Here is a 13628-nt window from a genome sequence, read left to right as displayed (position 1 = left end):
TGTGTGCAGAAGCTTCTCAGGACAAAACAAACTTCAAGAACTCTTGGAGGAAGGAAAGTCAAATAAGCAGTAGAAAACGGAGGAAACGCAGGGTGGGGTTGAGGGTGCATGGCACAGCTAGACAACAAAGAGGTTCAGGACAGCATGAGTAGGGAGGGATTTAATGTATGGTTTATGGGGCAAATCCCACCCCACCTCCACGGGTGTAGAGGCCACTCCAGCAGTGGAATAACGAAGGTGCCCAAGGGCAGGAATTAAGGAAACCACTCAGAAAGTGCAGACTTGCTATGTGGCATGGGGACCAGCTCTTTGGTGACGAGGCAAAAAAAAAAGAAGATTCTTTCCATCCTGCCTCCTCCCAGTTCTCAAGCACGTAGCCAAATTCCTCGAGCTGAGGACCTCATTTCAGACTGGGCAGTCCTAGAACTGCGCCAGCGCCACACAGGGGAACGCATCGTTCAGAAAAACCACACAACGTAGGGTGTTTGAAGTAGCTCAGCAAATTCTCCCTACTGGGATAAGAAAGACAATGCCTCGAAGAATACTGTGGAAAAAGGGGCTAAGGCTGGCATTCAAGAAATATCACAAGATTACAGTTTTTAGTTTATTACAAGAATGAGTCATTTATTCTATTTGCCTTTCACGTTGAAAGTCCCATCACTTTTGTTCTCTTTACAGCCTCAGCCAAGGTCCAGAGATTTTTGCATCCCTCACACGTTTTTTTGGAAAGCAGCAGTATACAGTGCGCCTCTGACCTTTACTGAGATCTATAATGTGCTTGGTTGGTCATTCTTATCCCCCTCTTTTATAACCTCCCCAGCCTGGGCGCGTGTGGCCAAGGTGAACTATTTTACAGAATATTTAAAAGGTTGCAGTCAGACCACAGTCCGCTCTTTCATGCAATGGAGGTTTAAGGAGAGACTGATGGCTTACTCAATGATTTTAACTGGTGTGGGTTTTGCTGTTTAATAGCACTGGTTACATAAATGTAGATATTTCTCCATTTGCCTCATTCATCTTAATCTTGTGGTTCTTCTCCGAGGGTCGCCATGGGCAGCACAATACCTGTGCACCAATTAAACCCTATTTTGAGAGCCAGTGTAAATAGTTCTTAAGCAGCTCTGTACAGGAGTGAAGTTTACCCCAAGATTACAGCCCATTAGGACCTGATTCTGCTCTTACACAAGTTTTAGCTCTACTGGGAAGCAGCATAGCTTAGTGGCCAGCACCAGACAGGAGACGTGGGTTCTATTCCCACCTCAGCCACTGGATTGCTGGGTGACCTTGGGCAAGTCACTTCACCTCTCTGTACCTCAGTTTCCTCATCTATAAAAAAGGGGGATAATGATGCTCACTTCCCTTTCAAAGCGCTTTGAGATCTATGAATGAATAGCACTAGATAAGAAATAGGCATTTTTATTTTTATTTCTATTTTTATTACTGGCTCCAGCTGAGTTACTCTAAATTAAGTGAAAGGAGAATCAACTCATCCCCCCCCCCCACACACACTGCAAGTTGAATTACCTAGCTACAAACTTCAGTACTTGAGAGAACAACCTTCACATTTTTATGTCTAATTTTTTCATGTTTTGCCCAGACAGATTTTGTTTTGCTTTGTTTAACTATATCTAATTCAGCCTCTTTTCTAAATCACTGGCATGCTGTTGAAGTAAGTTCAGGGTCAGGTTATGGCTTTTAAAGAAAGAAACAACTGCAAATGGAAAAATTCATCACGCAAGGGAGGGTTTTGGGTGGGATGTCTGATATCATATTTTAGCATTATTTACCCCTTTGCCTGCTCTCCTAATAGATAAGTAAATGTTCAGTGACCTGAGTTTTAAACAGCTTCCTAGTTAACCTTTTGGATTGCTAGATACTTTGGTACTTGATTAGTCTAAAATGTGGAGGCTGTGACAGCTTGTACAGAAGAAATTGTGCCTTGTAGAATTACTTGTGGGGATTGGAGCCAACCACCCGCTACACATCAGGAAAGGTTAATTACACCTCACTTTCATTTGACCTGAATCCCAGGGTGGATAGCTAGACCTCCTGCTCACCTGGTTGTAATATTTGATAGAGGAAACACTCTAAAATTGCATCTCTTAACTTTGCCAGGCAGATGACAATGGCTAGTGTTGGGCTGTTTTAAAATATGCTTGCTTTGTGCATTTTAGAATGGAGGATGGCTGCTTTAAGCTTCAGATCAAACCCACTCTGGTGTCTTCCCACCATGAAGCATTCATGGGAGAGACAGCAGTTCTTTTAATGTCTTTTACTCTTCCTGATCGCTCGGATATTCAGCAGCAGTTCAAAAGAAACCATGCCATGCAAGACAAAAAACCGAAACCGTTCAAAATCACACAACGGCAGAGGGTGGCTCCGATGTGCAGAGAAAGCACAGTTGCATCTACTATGCCTTTTACCTGGTGCAACACAGTTCCCGCACGTCTTGCTCCTCCCTTCCCCACCTGTGGGGTTTCTGGCAATACTATCAGGGGTAGAGACCCACACTTGGTGTCAGCGAGGGTGCAAAATTCACTGCTGTGCAGAGAGCCAGCTCAAGACCTCATCTATGAAATCCACGAACCACTGATTTTCTTATAGGTACGATGCAAATCAGCCCCTTCTTCCTTTATTTTGCACCTTTCCTGCTGAGTGAAGGAGATGCAAGAACATTTTAGGCATCTAAAAAAACAATCTAAAATATTCATTTCTGTCTTATCATAGAGTAGTTAATCCCCTGATGGGGTCTTGATGTTTATCCTTCCCTCTTCAAGTTTTCTTCATTATTTCTGTCTCGCGTTAATTTGAACAATGCTCCCTAGACGTAGCCTTTATGATTTAGAATCTCAACTGCTCTTCCCATTAATGGCCTTGATTAATGTGCTTAAAAATGCCTCAAGACATTTGTGACACATTGTGAGAGGGGAACGACAAGGGTTTTGAATATGTTCGATTTAATTTGTGATACTCCTTGTGACTGTGAGCTTGGAGTCCATTTTACGTTCCTTAGCAAGTGCTTAGATGATTGTTTTTTATTCTATTACTTTTCAGGCACTGATGTGGAAGGAGCGTGATTTCCAGACAAGTGGCTGCATTTTGTTAGCCAAACGGTGGTAACTTTGGCCAAAGCCTGTTTGGAAAAAGTCATTCATTGTAATTTCAGTCCGTTGATTGGGATTGATCAGGACACGCAATTGAATGGGGATAGACACAAGGATGGGTTTTAAGTGGCAGGCTGCAGCTTGACCAAAATTTAACATGGGAGAGGGGTGCTATTTGCACACTTCCCCATACCAGGCATTTAAGTGGATCCAGTGTGCAGTTTATAGGGCATCTGTCATATAGCCTATAACTCAGGGTAGACTCTCCATTGCCCACCCCAAGGATTCTGCTTACTCTGCTGAAACCTCTCACCTTCCTCCCTGCAAAGGGAACAGAAGAGGGGGCCAAAGAGGGATCTCAGTCTGCAAGGAATTCAGATCTCCCTTTTGCCCATAGACCCGGGGTCTGCCATCAAAATCCCATGTCTCTTATTTTCTGGTTGCTGGCCTTTTGGCCTTTTATCCATACTGGGCACAAGTTGCAACGGACATTCGTTCAGTTCCTAACATTGAATTCCTAAATCCTATCCCTCTTCAACTTTCTATTCTGTGTTGCAACACAATAATGTATGGTGTGACACAAAAAAGTGTTGATGCAAGACTGATATTTATTTAGCGGTCTCAGTGGAATGACGTGGGTCATGATTACTAAAGATCACTGCCCCGCTCAAGTGGCAGAGGTCAGTGTACGCTGACTTCTTTGGCAGCTGTCACATCTTTTCCTTTATTTTAAAAAACAAATTAAAATTATTATTTATCTTGCAGCAGCAGCAGGGCCAGGGTTCCATTGGACACACATGTTGTAAAGCAACGGTCCTTGACTCAAAGAGTTTCCAGTCTAGGTTAAGATTGTTACAGGATAAGAGATTATAATCCAGGGGCTCAGTCGTGCATCCGGATCTGTGTCAATGGAGCCAATAGGGCTCTATGAGGGCGAAGTGGAGCTATCCATACAACTCCAGTTGAAGGATGGGGCTTAGGTTCTTAGTTGCTTACATATAGTACTTGTCCTGGAAATATTTTAGTGTAACAAACATCATGAGAGTACATCAGCTCTATATTTATTTTGGTGAAACTCCTCTTAGAAGTTCTAGAATGAATAGTTAGACTGAAGTTCTGAATGCATATTATGGACCACAAGAAGATCTTCGGCACTGAACCTTACAGTATTTATATGAAAAGAGAAGGATTCTGTTTTATGGGTCTGAGAGTCTTTTTTTCTTATTAACATATGCCCCCTTTTTCTGGATTTTTAAGCAAGCTGTAAACAAAATTTGATGCACATGAAGTTTGATTCATGGAGAATGTAATTTGTCCAGTATAAAAGACTAACACAGGTGATATAACAGCACTGAATTATATGTGTAATTTAAGTAGTATCCATTAAGGAAAGCAGAATTGTTTCCCTGGGGTCCATTTATCACTGTTTGCTACTAATTCGAAAGCTCAAGATACAATATGCATCACTCCCGTTATTAGCAATGTCTTTGTGCCGATGTATCATTACCTCTGCGTCTTCCTGAACTTTCATCCGTTTTGTAATTAATCTTGGGATTTGTTTTAAAGGTTTCTGGCAGATGCGACTCCATCTTTGTTAATGGCAAGGAAATGAAGAGCAAAGTGGATACCATTGTGAACTTTACTTACCAGCATTTTACCACCCAGCTGGAAGTGACGGTCTGGGCTCCACGGCTTCCTTTGCAGATAGAGATCTCGGATACAGAACTTAGCCAGATCAAGGGCTGGAGGATACCTGTCACCTCCAATAAGAGGTAGGATTGCTGTATTTGCATAACCTAGGTGCATGCCTATGGCCAGGGATTTTAAGGTCCAGCGGGTTCATTTGGAGGCTATTTTTCAGAAGGTAGAACATCCCGTTTGCCATCAGAGTTTGCCTTGGGCTGAACCGGTCACTACTGTGATAACGGTAGCCCAAATGCTGTCCTCCTTTCCATCCTGTGAAAACTCCGTGAAATCAAAGCTAGCTGCATGGATGTGAATCTGCGGAAAGAGTGTGGATCTAGCACATCAAGCAGGCAGCACTAAGTACTTAAGGACACAGGGCACGTCTACACTGCAACCACAGGGTGCAATTGCAATGTGTACAAACATGCCCGAGCTCGCTTTGGCCTAGCTCGCTTGGGAACTGGAGGAGCAGACCCTGTGATTGCAATGTACACATACCCATAGGTATAAAACAAAGGCACTCTAGAACAGACACAGGGGTGGGCAGAGGGCAGGGTACCTGGAGCTCTTGAGTCCTAATCCCAATTCGGAATTCCTGAGTTCTAGTTTGACTGTTTGCGGCCTTGTGCAATTTACTGAAGAGGCCAGCCTCAGTTTCGCCATCTGTAAAATGGGGTAGTACTTGCCTATCTCATAGTGGTGCTATCAGAATTTTAGAGCATAAAAAAGACTACACTTTAACTGTGGAGTTATGCTTTAAGGGTTTGCATCAGGTATATATATGTCATTTCAATGCACAGAAACTCAGCTAATGCATAGTAACCCTTCCCCCCTCTCCCTCCATGCAGGCATGTCTATAGTTACAGCCTAATTCTCCCATCCTTACTCTCACTGAGTAGCACCTTACTCTGAGCTGTTCTGTTGAAACCATTTTGCCTGAAAAACATGCAGTTGGACCTCGAAATGCTAATATTCGCATGCACAATTCATTGCAGGTGCAAAACTGTGGGCACAATTACTTGTGAGTACAATATTTATTATCCACAAGAATAGATCATGTTGAGGCCTGGCTGTAAATCAGGCTTTTAGAGTTGAAGTCCTTGCCCCGTTTTCCTTGTGCTCCACATTAATGTAGCTCAGGAAGCCTCGTTACATCTATTACACAAAATTCTGAAGGGAATATGGCGTTTTCCGTTAGACCCCTTTTAATCTCCTCTTTCCCAGAGAATTCAGGCCCAGTTTCTTTGACATTTCTGAATAGAGATGAGCTTCTCATTTCTGTGGATTATTCCATTTGACCTCTGCTGCACCTTCTCCATGACAGTAACGCAGCACAGGGCTCCAATAATAGACTCACCTTCTGTCCCCTTACTTTTCCTGAGCCTGTATCTGCTATTTCTAAAGTCACAACAAGCAGCAAGAGTGCACTTTGTTTGTGCACAGTGTTGTTTGTCATTTTGTCTCATTGGTCTAGATGATTTGATTTTACCGTTAAGACCAGCAAGCTCGGAATATAAGAATGCGTTCAGAAAAGCGGTTTTCAGTGACTTACAGTTTTGCCCATGGTTTGATACTTACACTGACTTACTGTTGCAATGTCATTGTGCCATGCGACACCAGACTTTAAAGAGCACGCAGTGAGTGCCTCAGTTACACAGCCTGGTTATAACACATAGATGTGAAAGAGAGGGGGAGAAACATTTCCCACAAATCATCAGCAATATCAAGAAGGGCAAGGTGGAGCGATCTGAGCAAACATAAAAGCATGTGGGTGAAAAAGGGACAAGGTGAATGAGCATTAAAGCAGCAGATCTTTTGAAGAAGCATCAAGCTTTGTACAAGCAAGTTCTACAGAGGAGCTCAAAGCAGCACTACCCAGAGCTCTGATTTCGGCAAGAAAGCATTGCGGAGTCACAAAAGATTGCGTTCTGATAAAGAGACTCTACTGGCACAAGAGCGGAGGGGGAAAAGGCTTCTTGAGGTCTTTTCTCTTGCCCCTCCCATCCTCAAAGGCCCCATGCTGGAACATCCAACATTTGGACAAGCAGCTAGATTAAGCGTTTCCAGGAATACTACTGTATTGATGAATATCAGGGATAACTTGAAAAATTCTATCGGTGAGCATGGCATGACATCAAATCAAATTTATAATGCAAATGCAAAAGGGTTTCTGGCAGCAGCGATCCTATCACTGAAAATACTAGTAGTTCCAGCTAGGAGCCTGTTGCCAGCTGTGCTCAGTGATTAGGACACATCTTAGCTGTTGAAGAGACCAGAGAGAAACGAGCAGAATTATTTAGCACTTTACAAGGGGGTGTAACTTGGGGCAATGGGATAAATTAACCAGATATTCTGGCAATGAGCTCACTACAAATGGGCAGATAAACAGACATTTTCTTTTGTCTATCTAGAACAGGGGTCGGCAACCTCTCGCACGCGGCTCGCCGGGGTAAGCACCCTGGTGGGCCGGGCCCGTTTGTTTACCTGCCGCGTCGGCTGGTTCGGCCGATCGCGACCCCCACTGGCCGTGGTTCACCGTCCTGGGCCAATGGGGGCTGCGGGAAGCAGCGCGGGCCAAGGGATGTGCTGGCCGCCGCTTCCCGCCACCCCCATTGGCCCGGGACGGCGAACCGCAGCCAGTGGGAGCCGCGATCGGCCGAACCAGCCGACGTGGCAGGTAAACAAACCGGCCCGGCCCGCCAGGGTGCTTACCCCGGCGAGCCGCATGCCAGAGGTTGCCGACCCCTGATCTAGAACATGCTCCTGATCAGGTGGCTGTGTCAAAAGGACAGGTACTGAAGAACTGGCACAATGGAAACTTTTCTAACTTTCACAGGTGAAGACAAAGTTGCTCTCTGTGGAGAGAGAAAACATGCTCGTTGATTGAATTGGTGCCAGCTGCTACAGTAGTCCCAGAATCACTAACTTTCATTTGCTTTAGCAATCCAAAGAGATGCACCTTCTGCTGCTTTTGGGCGGGATGCTGCAGTTCTTACTTAGACGCAAATCCAACTGAAGTCAATGGGGTTTTTGCTGGAGTAAATGACTGCAGGATTGGGTTGTTGCTGTTTATTATAGGAATTGGCTTTGAACACCACGCATGGTGAGTTAGACATTCAGCAGTGGTTAACATCATGGACGTTTTGACTTTCAACCCATTACGCACAGCTTTGGACATTTCCCTCCTAGTGTCTAGTGCTGATTTATTGGGCCAGCTGAAATAAAGATAATGGTCTGAGAGCCTGCACTGTTTGCAAGCTGGCAAGCAATCTTAGTTCACTGCTGCTCAAATTACATCTGACCCATTGGCACATCTTTAGCAACCATTGTTTCCCTGAAGGGTGGAAGAAAAAGTGTGGCTGCTGTATTGCTGCAAAAATGTAACGGGTTGTTTGACACTGTGTGTCAGCTGTCTATGCATATGTGACTGGGAAAGTATTTCAGGTTTCGAGTAGAAATAAATTACCCCGGGTTTATGAACCACTAGCATTTTTTTATTTACTTTTGTTCTCTATTTTAAATCAATAGGTAATCAGGGACTAGCATTAGCTATGCTAGCCTTGACATTTGCACTGTATTGGAGCTTCAAAGTTTCCTTTCCTTTTTCATGCTTTGTGTGTTTTACTCAATATTTCATTGTTTTTCCACGTTTAGAGGGGGTTTGTTTTGTTTTTCTCTCTCTGTCTAGGTGTTTATATTACAACAGCACCATGCAGTCTTTGTATCTTCCACATATTTATGGGTTTATACTCAACACCCCAGCGAGGTAGGGAAGTATTATCCCCATTTGACAAACAGAAGAACTGAGGCACAGAGAGGTTAAGCGACTTGCCCAGGGTTGTGCAGGAAGAGAGTGGCAGCTTCAGGAGTTGAACTTAGGTCTCTTGCTTCTCAGCAGCATTTTAGCTTATATTAGTCACTACTAAACTGCCCTGGAACAGTGTAATGTTGTGTGAATGCCATACATCCGAAATGTGCTCTTGTATCATCCACTGGGAATTCGTTCCAAATGGAGAAAGCTTTCATTTAACACCCAAGAACCTCCCAAAGTTCTGCGTTAGAACAATAACCTTTGTATTGTCTGAACACAAAAACAACATAAGAGTCAATATTGTCTGTCCAAAAGATCTCATGAGCTGTTCAAGAACTAGGACTGGTATTTTTTAAGAGGGCTAAAAGTTAGGCATATAGCTCCTTTTGAAATGCAATGAGAATTGCTGCCTAACTCCCTTAGATTCCTTTGAAAATCTTAGTCTATATTATTAGGAAGTCTTTAATCCTACAAAAAGCAATAGAGAGTCCTGTTGCACCTTTTAAGACTAACAGATGTATTGGAGCATAAGCTTTCGTGGGTGAATACGTCTGACGAAGTGGGTATTCACCCACGAAAGCTTATGCTCCAATACATCTGTTAGTCTTAAAGGTGCCATAGGACTCTCTGTTGCTTTTTACAGATCCAGACTAACACGGCTACCCCTCTGATACTTTAATCCTACAGTTAAGGCTACGTTTATGTCATGGAGGTCACGGAAGCCATGTCCGTGACTTCCAAAGACCTCTGTGACATTCTCTGCTTCAGCCCCAGGGGCTGCGGGACTCTGGAGCTGGCAGCCAGCAGGGGCCCTGGCAGGGTTCCAGTGATAGGGGGCCTCCTGCAAGGTTCCAGCAACTGGTGACAGATTCCTGAGGGGGCCTCCTCAGGGTTCCAGCAACAGGCGAAAGCCTCACGCAGGGTGGGAGGCTGCCTGAGGTGAGCAGTTGGGGTTGTCCCATTTTCTCTTTGGGAAATATGGTCACCCTGTAGCTCCCAGCCACCGTGGGTGGAGGGGGACCCCCCCTGCAGCTTCCAGCTGCTGCAGGTGGAGGGGGAACCCCACAGCTCCCAGCCACCAGGGTGGTGTGGGAAACCATGGAGCCGTAGCAGCAAAAATCACAGACAGGTCACTGCTTCCGTGAATTTTTGTTTATAGCCTGTGACCTGTCCGTGACTTTTACTAAAAATAACCATGACAAAATCTTAGCCGTACCTATAATGGAAAGGGTCTGTTGATACCATGTTATTGTCCACATACCATAGTAATGGAGGGCCTATAACTGTGTGTAATAGTAAGATGTGTGTATTGATCCTTTCTTGCTTAAATATCTTCTGATGTGCAAATTTTCTCAAGGGAAAGTAGGAAGATAGGGTAAAATATAAACATAGTGGCAGACATCCTGAATTCCTTGCTCCCTTCGGATTGGTATGACAAGTTTTCACCTGCTCCTTACTGAATTAAATGGCTTTGACTTCAGTAGAAACTGCATCAGAACTGAGTGAGGAATTTAGGATTTGGGCTATTCTAAAGAAGGGGCATATACAAAGCCGTCTCCATTGTGTATAAGCAGAAATAGGGCTTACTATACCAATCCATAAATATAGGATGAACTTTTATACTTATCCATATGAGACGGAGAATCATAATTTAATCTTTGGTGCGTGCCACTTTCAATAGTGGCAGTCAATTTTCCAGATGAAAATCTGTTCTCTAGCTAGGTATATGCTCATGACTAATGTACTGTATGGAGCCCTTGAGCAGCAGAATGCTAATAGGAAGACTGTTGGTGGAATGAACAGCAGAAAAGCCTACAATCTCAGCAAATGAAAGGAATATATTCAACTTAAAGTCAAATAATAGAATGAGCACAAGGCCCCCATAGAGTCCGACAGTCTAACAAGAGCATTTATTTTGTTTCATTATGCACCTGGAAAATAATGATCCTTTCCTGGAAGTTCTCAGCTATTTACATGAGACGCGTTGCTTCAGCGCGCATGAATGGGAAATGCATGGCGAGAGCCTCACACTACAAGCTGAAACTATACTTCTGCAGTTTAAATCAGTGTTTGCCTACTATGATAGCACCCTATTTTTCATGAGGCTCCTAGGGACACAGCCTTAGTCCAGCTTATACTTCAGCATAAACTAAGCAATATAATTAAAAACACCCTATTTCACCCAGCAATTATCCCTACTGCACTAAAGCCTGTGGAGAATCATAGTAACTTTGAAGGGGTTTAGGGCCAAATGTAATAAGAGTTTTACATAAAGAAGGCAATGGATCTAAATTCCAGTCTGTGGTGGCTGAGAGTTATTAGCTCAGAACCTGCTTGGGGCATATCTACAAGGGGACACCAGAAAAGTTAAGTTGAATTAACTAAAAGTGTGAATGTAAAGTGTATTAGTTAAAGTGCATTCAACTCGTATGTGGGAAGACATGGAGGTCCACCTGACCAAGAGGGGAAGAGCATCTTCATGCACTGGCTCACCAGCCTAGCAAGAAGGGATTAAAACTAGGTTCATAGGAGGCAGGTGAGAAACGGTTGACCTTAACAAAGGGCTGGGTGTTGGCGCGGAGCGGGGATGGGACATGGAAAATCACAGTAGGGTCACAGGAGCAACAAGATGGAAACCAGTGGGAGAATCTGCTCACCATCTTATATGTCTATACACAAATGCAAGGAGTATGGGGAATAAAACAGGAAGAACTGGAAGTATTAGTACATAATTACTTAATTGGCATCACAGACTGACTTGGTGGGATAAGACCCATGACTAGAATATTGGTATAGATAGGAAGGCCAGGCATGGAAAAAGGGAGATGTTGCAATATACACAAGAATACACAAGAAATACACAATATACACAAGAAAATACTTGTCCTGAGGTGCAGAAGGAGGTGGGTGTATTAACAGGAGCAGGGCCGGCTCTACTGTTTTTGCCACCCCAAGCAGCGCGCCGAATTGCCGCCGCGGATGGCAGGGGCAGTCCATGTGCCGTTAGGGTGGCACGTGCGTTTCCGCGGCGGCGGCAATTCGGCGGCAGCTTCTGTCTTCAGCCAGAAGACAGAAGCCGCTGAATTGCCGCCATGGGCAGCTGAACATAGAAGTTGCCACCGCCGTGGAAACGTGCGTGCCGCCTTAACGGCACAGGGACTGCCCCCGCCATCCGCGGCAGCAATTTGGCGCGCTGCTTGAAGCGGCAAAAACACACAGACTGCCGCCCCTTGCAGATTGCCGCCCCAAGCACCTGCTTGGAATGCTGGTGCCTGGAGCCGGCCCTGACAGGAGTGTTGTATGTAAGACATGGGAGGTAATTGCCTTGCTCTACTCACCGGTGATGAGGCCTCAGCTAGAGTACTGTGGCCCTCTCTGGGTGCCATGCTTTAGGAAATGTGGATAAATTGGAGAGAGTCTAGAGGAGAGCAACAAAAATGACAAAAGGTTTAGAACACCTGACCTGTGAGGAAAGGTTAAAAAAAATTGGGCATGTTGAATCTTGAGAAAAAAGACTGCAGGGAAAGTCTTCAACTATGTTAAGGGCTGTTATAAAGAGGACTGCGATCAATTGTTCTCCCTGTCCACTGAAGGTAGGACAAGAAGTAATGGGCTTAATCTGCATCAAAGGAGATTTAGGTTAGTTATTAGGAAAAACTTGCTAACTATAAGGGTAGTTAAGCTCTGGAATAAGTTTCCAAGGAAGGTTGTGGAATCCCCGTCATTGGAGGTTTTTAAGAACAGGTTGAACAAACACACGTGTCAGGGGATGGTCTATGTTTACTTGGTCCTGCCTCAGCATAGGAGACTGGCCTTTATGATGTCTAGTAGTCCCTTCTATCCCTACATTTCTATGATTCTATGTGTACACTTTCATTCAGAATAAAGTAGCTTTTAAAAGTGAAGTAGCCTTCCAATGTGAATTAAGCTGAAGTGAACTAAGGCCACATTACTTCTGCATCAGATCATCCACTCAGAGGTTCAACATGCTTTAAGTAATTCCCTTTAAATTAATACCATTTAGTGAATTCAGCTTAACTTCCTGTGTAGAGAGTTGGAACAGTAGATTTTATTTTTAACATCTGTGAAGATACCACATCATATTTCTTGATGAAACAATGGGTTGAATGTGTGTAGCAGACTTGTGTGGCTTCCAGAAATCAAGGTCTAATGTTGTGAAGTTTTCTATTTGAAAAAGTCAGATTTTTCTGCATCTAGTAGTGTTGCAAAAAAGCCTTAAAAACGTAAATTTTCTTTTTTATGGCATTTCAGATTCAAATACCAGCTAAACTACATTCACTGCTTCTCTTTTTCTGTTAAAAAACCTTAGCAACCGGCTTGAGAACCTGCATGCCTAGTTTCAAATTAAAATTAAAATGAACAAGCTTAAACCACTTGTAGAACAGCTCTATAATAGAAAAGCAGACAGATCACTGATTATATCATTGCTAGCAGGCACCATTATAACAGGGTTGTTTTAACTCTACCCTCTAGCAAGGATTTTATCTGTCTGAAATGTAAATGAAATGGAATTCTGGCAACCTTGGTGCAGTCCAGACAAGCAAAAATCTTCTGAATACATTTGTAAAGGAGCAAGAAATATGGATAAGCAGAATTCTGAAAGATATTCAAAGCACAAGGCTCACTAACCTTAGAGGTAACCAGAAAAAAAAGGCAATATGAAGCAGTAGCTTGCATTTAAGAGGACACATCTTAAAATGAGCTCAAGGAAGTTCAAGGAAGGATTTTAGGCCTACTAAGATCACTAACAAGACCATGTAATGTAATGGATTTCAAACACTTTGTTGGGTCCGAGAAGGCAAAGTACTGAAAAGCTCTGTCTTATTAACTGAGTCAGGGAGTTGTGGCTTTGAAGTGGAAATGGATATAATTCGTTTAAAAACATCCTTGAATTAAAGAAGGACAACTTGAATTGGCACCTGGCAATGGAAATTTGCAAAGCATGTTCTGAAACTGCCGGCACATTACTTTCCGTCTTTGCACCAACGTTACGGGGCGTGGGCTTA

At 43.7% G+C, this 13628-nt stretch overlaps 1 protein-coding gene across 3 annotated transcripts in view; it reads left to right on the top strand.

The window, feature by feature from the left end:
• The window catches only part of LOC101934903 (transmembrane protein 132B), a 378493-nt gene that overhangs the window by 351972 nt on the left and 12893 nt on the right, over positions 1–13628 (top strand). For all 3 annotated transcript variants that reach the window (XM_065568664.1, XM_005299571.5, XM_008163485.4), the window contains one exon: positions 4671–4876. In XM_065568664.1, coding sequence (XP_065424736.1) covers positions 4671–4876 — 206 coding nt within the window. The remainder of the gene's footprint in view (positions 1–4670; positions 4877–13628) is intronic.

Source organism: Chrysemys picta, chromosome 15 (genome assembly GCF_011386835.1).
Source record: "Chrysemys picta bellii isolate R12L10 chromosome 15, ASM1138683v2, whole genome shotgun sequence".
NCBI classification, from domain to species: domain Eukaryota; kingdom Metazoa; phylum Chordata; order Testudines; family Emydidae; genus Chrysemys; species Chrysemys picta.
The sequence above is the reverse complement of the archived record's forward strand: the minus strand, read 5'-3'. Positions and strand labels throughout refer to the sequence as shown.